We start from the raw sequence: 6,357 nt of genomic DNA, 5'->3' as shown, positions 1-6,357 counted from the left end.
AAACCCTAAAATCTCTGACGGATCCAAAACGCACTGCAAGAGATCCGAAGCAGTAGCACTCTGCTTGAATCTGGCTCCAATGGAGGTTGATAAGGTAAGCTCTTACTCAAATTTTGCTGCCTTAATTTATGTGTCTTCGAAAGTAGCAGTAGAATCGATTGAAATCAGTTCTTGAAATAATGGATTATAAAGAATCAAAGCTTTAGTACAAACTAGTCACAGGATCGGATCTGACTTTATCAGCCATAATAGTGGAAATAACTTTGGATCCTAACCTCTTATGATTTTGATGCCGGACAACACCAACACAAGAATGATTATTCACCAACTTTATTATATGGAAATAACCACTAGCCTTGTTTAAGGAAGCATAAACATACCATTCACACCCATCGGAATCTTTCTTGGCACAAGTAGCACTAACACGGCACTTGTCATTCTTAACATAGTTAAACTCAAACCCCTTCTCAACTGCAAACTTGCACAACTTATCCCGAAATTCGACGGCACCACCAATGAAAACTTGACCAATCTTATATATATTGTCATTCCAATCACTAGACATATACTTCCTTTTAGACTTGTTGCTCACAAAATTTCCAATTATCATGTTGTTGTCATCCTCAAGGTTTGAATCATCACTACTAGCATGATCTTCATCAACAAGTTCAGGGATATTAACAATAGCAGTATCCACAGTAGCAGCAATTTCCTGTTTATCGACACACATCTTGGAACAAGCTCCAACATTAAGAACATGTATATCTATAAAGGGAAAATTTAGCAGTTGGAAGATATCCAACATGATCAAAATATCATCGTCACACTCTAAGTAGCAATTGGGGCAATCGTTAAGTGCATATCTAAAAACAAATTGACCATCCTTGAGGTTTCGAAACCTTGAGGAAATTTTGGCACACAAATTTTCATACGTGGTGCTTGATGACAACGGTAAAAGAATAGTCTCTGTCCCATATGTAAATCTTCCAAATGTTGACTTTGACATACTATAAAACACATGTAGAAAACTATTATTAATGTTATATACTGCTACTGCACAACCTGAAAGCCAAAATATTAGAACAGCTACTATGATAATAGTAAAACTAAACATCACATCAAACTCTGCTACTGCTCTACAAGATATCAAACCTCAAATATACAATAATCAACCACCTGCTACTGCTATTACACAAATTCAAACACAATTATAAACCATCAGACACTAAAATCACAATACTCCAATTATAAACCAACTCAGACCTCAAACTTCAGGATTGAATATCATAGCCTCGAAGTATATTCCCGTTCCAATTATAGGTAAAAAATCAACAGACAAATTCAAAATAGAAAAGTAAAAAGAAAAAAGAAGAATCAAATTCAACCTAAAACGAGTTCAATAATTCAAAACGAAACAAATTGAACCAAAACTAGAAGAAATTCACAAAAAATTGGATGAAACAGTAGATGATCAAAATCTTGGAAAGCATGAAATTGACACAGAAGCATGAATTTGAAGCAAGAAGACATGAAGAATCAAAAAACTTACATGGAAATTCGATCGCTTTCAATAGGAGAAGAGAAATTGGAAAGCTTCCATGGACGGGTTCTCTCACTGCGTTTCAAATTAAAGAAGAAGAAGAAGAAGCTGTCGCTGACGAAGGAGAAAGATAGAGAGAGAGAGAGAGACGGTCTCTGTAGCAGTAAGGGAATATATTCCCAAAAAAATAAGTTAAGGGCAAATAAGTAATTAACCTTATAACAGGTGGCAAGTGGAGATCAACTTGTCCTTATCTGTAAGATTTTGTCCTTGGATGTTTAATTTCATCTTTTAAGGATGTATCTGTCAAACAATATTCTGTCAATAACTTAGATGTAATTTGTTATTAATTAACCCCAAAATTGGGTAAATGATCATTTCCCCTTAAACTTAAACCGACATTTTAAATCTTCATCATACAACCTCCTACCGTTGAAATAAGAGTCATAATTACATCCTTATAATAAGATCCTTAATACAACCCCCAAAGCAATAAAGCATAGTTTTGTGTGTATGGAGTGAAAGCTCATTTACTTTCCTCATAAAAAAGAAGGCTCATTTCTTAAGCATAAATTTTCCGGGACCAAAAAGATTTGTTTAATTGTTTACATTTAATTGTTTTGTAAATTAGTTGTGTCCTGTTAACCAAATATCCACCCTCAAGTATAAGGGGTACAAGTAATAGTATAGGAATTTAAGAAAGGTTGTCGAATCCATGAGGATTGGATTCCTTTCACTAGCTAGGGTGTTAACCTAAGGAGAGCTAGAATATGTAAATGTACAATCACAAACCTAAATTCACAAGGAAATCTAGGCTCATGGTGAGTATGTGCATTGTGGTGGTAGTGAAATTGTTTATTGGCTAGAGTGGTGAACCAAATTAAATTAAATGCTCAAATGTAAACTAAACTAGTAATATAATGGATGAAGTTAGGGGTTGGATTGTCTACCACTAACCTCATTTGCAAATATTGAAGTTCAAATACAAGTGATGCTATTCTTATTTCCCAATTACCCTCTTTGCATCTGGATAAGACTACAAAGGCTTAAACTCCTTTAATGTTATCAATTCCAACCGGATAAGTCTAGAATTAACTACCTAAGAACAAATCCTATTACCGGTTAAGTCTCAATTCATTGTTCCTAGATGCATAAAGCTTTGAGTTTAGATAATCATGCAAACAAACCAATCCTAGATCTAGGTGATTTTAACTCACAACCTTCATATGCACATAGAGGATGCTATCATGCTATTAATACTCAAGGTTAACTACTCCCTAAACATTTTTTCATGAGATGACAAACACAACACATTCAAAGTAGTTAAGTTTGAATGAATGAATTCACTTCGTGAATTAGCATATGAAGATGAAAATCACAAATAACATCAAATGTCAATTAAAACATCAATTCATACAAGTTTGGCTAGGGCTTTCAACCCTAGCCCCAACAAAGTACTACTCACTCATAATTACATATACTAACTTCATAATCAAATTAAACACCAAAATATAATCTAGAGTAAAAGGGATAGAGTTGGCTTAGTGGTGTGTCGGATGGTCCCCAAGCTCACGTATTGGTGGTGGTGGTGATTCCCTCTCCTTCTTGCTCTTGAAGATTTGATGATAAAATATAGTGAAGCTTGTATTATGTATTATGTGAATAAGTGGAGTAGATGGAGAAAATGATGATAGAAAAGAGAGTGGAGAAATGATGTAGTAGTGGTGGTGTTAATGGAGGTAGAGGATAAGAAATGGTGGTGGTGGTGGAGGAGATAGAGTAGTATGGGGAGTATGGATATTATGGATTTAGATTTTGGGAGGTGGATGTGGAGGTTTTATGAAGGAGATGAAGAGAGAAAGAAGATTCTATGGGGTGGAATGGGTGATGGTTTATATAGAAAAGAAAAAAGAGGGAAGTAATGATGAATAAAAACAAAGCATGAAGGTGGAGTATGGGAGTAATGATGAATAAAAACAAAGCATGAAGGTGGAGTCTGTGAGTGTACTTACATGAGCATTTGCAAGCATAATTAGCTATAATGAGCCACGCTCATGCTACCGCCAGCGGTACCAACTCTGGCAAAAGGAGTGACCTACGGGAACACAGCCAAACAGGCTACTGCCTGAACCCCGGCTTACCCCTAGATCACCGCTGACGCGCCGCGCCAAGATAGCATCAGAAGCTCCAGAAAACTGAGAACTGAAGCATATCAGTCCCATATCGAAAACATGGAGAAGATCAGCTCCCTCCTCACCTATAAAAGGTTCTCTCCTCTCTCCTCATTAATAACGTATTTACTACTTACCTACTGTTACTTTGTCAACATAAATACATTGACTAACTTAGACATCGGAGAAGAGAAGACCACCCAACGCGGTCTCCCTCTGATGCCCTCTGTATTTTACTTGACAGGTAGCGGAAGCTCTGAATATCACAAGTAGCGGTCCGCCCATAGGATCAGCGTTAACCATGGTTCAGCTACCGCTGAACTTTAGACATCAACAGGGAGTAATAAAAACAAAGCATAAAGGTGGAGTATGGAAGTAATAATGATCTATTAAAGAGATTGGAGTAGAAAAATATATCCAAGGAAAAAGAGAAAAGCATCTAGCTTTCTTTATGTGGGTGGGAAACATGAACATGATGAATGTTGAGCTGGTTTTAGGTCACTTTCTGCCCTTAATTCCTTCAATTAATTCTCCACCAAGACTTCAGAATGGGCCTCTGACTTCTTCATATCAAATGTTCCTCCATGAGATTAGATCATTCTGGTAAAATTTCAGAGTTAAATTCACTGTGTTTTGGCCGTAAATTCTTCTGAAATACGTACAGGTCAGGTTTTCCAGTTTTCGTCTTTCAGAAAATTGGACTGACTGTTTGAAGGGTTTTCACTCAAAACTAGCTCTGGTACTCTTCATAACAAATGATCCTTGGGATGTATAGGATGAAAATAGAAAGTTTCAACTCATTCGGAGTTCGTTTGGTCAGGCGGCTACCCCTCCTTTCTTGTCTAGCTCACTTTCTCTTAGCCGGAGTAGGAAAATATCTAGCTCACTTTCTCTTCTCCATTATTTCCTTACATGATAAGGAAAATATATATATATATATATATATATATATATATATAAATAAACACAAAGTACATGATTAGAAAAATAATGAAATTGGATTAGTCAACATCAAATTGGACTTTAGAACAAGTAATTTTCATGTTTTAGGGCACAAATATGTATATGAAATATGATCTAACATGTCCATGGGTTGTGCCCTTTGCCGCTTCTATTGTCAATGACATATCAGAAAGAGGTAGACAAAAGACCATACCTTGGAATCATTTTCATCAAATATTTCACCAACAATTTCCTCCACCACATCTTTGATGAAGGATACGAGCAGAATATTCTAAGTCAGGATTTGGAAAGTAGTTCAAATAAATCTAGGCTTTATTATTAGGATTGTTATAATTATTAGGATTATTTCTTTAGGATTCTTCAAGGATATTCCTAGTTATTCTAGAGTTATCTTAGCCTCCCTATATATAGAGGCCTTTGTAGTCTTTTATTTTCAGATTGAAGATTAATAAAATTGAAAGCTTTTGTTTCTCTCTGGGGTTGTGTGATGCAACCTAAGCTTAGGTGTGATGCCTAGAAACCCTACTGGTGTGATGCTAGTAGTTCTATCCCTTTTCTTCTCAAGTTTCTTATTCTAAATTCCTTTTCTTTCTACAATTGAGACTGCTGCAAACAAACCCTAGTTCTACAGTTCTTTTGCTACTTGTCCTGCATCAATTTTCTAGGGTAATTATTAGTTTCACCACTAAACAACTTAGGAGGAAGGTTGCGTAACTTGTTGAAATTTTAACAGCAACATTGGATATACTAAACTAAAATGACGACATAACATACCCCTACAGTTCTACCATATTCATTGAGAACCACAGCCATGTGAACCTTCCAAATGCGGAATTCTCTAAGAAGATTCCAGACTGACATTGAATCTGCAAAATGAATCATACTACTTAATACATTTGAAAATTACATACCAGATAGTGTAAGATGTTCCAGACAAAAACAGACAAATGCTTGCAGTTAAGGCACGACTAGTACTGAAGTTCAGATATTCAGGTGTTCGCAAGGTAGAACTGAGAAGCATGACCACATTGCTAGAGTGTGGCAGTATGAATGTGGGATTAGACTTATTTAGCATGACTAGTATTGAGGTTAGATACTCAGGTGTGCACAAAGTAGAACTGAAAAGCAAGACCACATGGCTAGAGTTGGCAGTATGAATGTAAAAATTTCGGGAAGTTTATCTCCTAGTGATTCAACTCTCCTTAGGGAAGTATAGGTGTATAAAGGGTTGACCGCTTTTTTTTTTATGTCAAAATGACGGCGGATCGAGTTAACTTTTTTACGCAGTACTTATTAATATGCTATATAGAGATGGGTAATGTCAAATTTATCAATTTCCAATTTTAATTTTTTGAATCATATAAAAAAACACTACATAAGCCTGCTAATTTGTTCTAACTTGTTTATTAGTTATATGAAATAAGTATACTTTCCATCAGCAACAAGGTGGAGGAAATAGAATTTATCAAAATTGACCATTGGATATTATCATGATAAGAAGAAATGGTTATGGTCAAAATTTCAGCTATTTTTGTTGTTGTTGTTTAGGTCTTGATCTGCTAGGTCAATCCTAAACCCTAAGTATCACATAAAACTAAAATACTCCCAAGAGATATCTAACATACTTAGGTACCCATAAAAGAATCAAATTGCCTTGATTCTTTTCTGACCACTCCAAACCAG

The 6,357-nt window shown here is 35.6% G+C and overlaps 1 protein-coding gene across 1 annotated transcript; it reads right to left on the bottom strand.

Moving 5' to 3' along the window:
- Positions 1-202: 202 nt before the first annotated feature.
- LOC112203764 lies at positions 203-1,881 on the bottom strand. The gene is made up of 2 exons (XM_024344686.1): positions 1,550-1,881; positions 203-1,007 (listed from the first exon to the last, which is right to left on the bottom strand). Exon 2 carries the CDS (start codon positions 1,004-1,006, stop codon positions 203-205), a length of 804 nt encoding a protein of 267 aa, XP_024200454.1. The 5' UTR covers position 1,007; positions 1,550-1,881.
- Positions 1,882-6,357: the final 4,476 nt, after the last annotated feature.

This window comes from Rosa chinensis, chromosome 5 (assembly GCF_002994745.2).
Source record: "Rosa chinensis cultivar Old Blush chromosome 5, RchiOBHm-V2, whole genome shotgun sequence".
NCBI lineage: Eukaryota > Viridiplantae > Streptophyta > Magnoliopsida > Rosales > Rosaceae > Rosa > Rosa chinensis.
The sequence above is the reverse complement of the archived record's forward strand: the minus strand, read 5'-3'. Positions and strand labels throughout refer to the sequence as shown.

Bases quoted from the DNA above. Each gene is read 5' to 3' on its own strand.
- LOC112203764 (XM_024344686.1), bottom strand. From the start codon at position 1,006: ATGTCAAAGTCAACATTTGGAAGATTTACATATGGGACAGAGACTATT.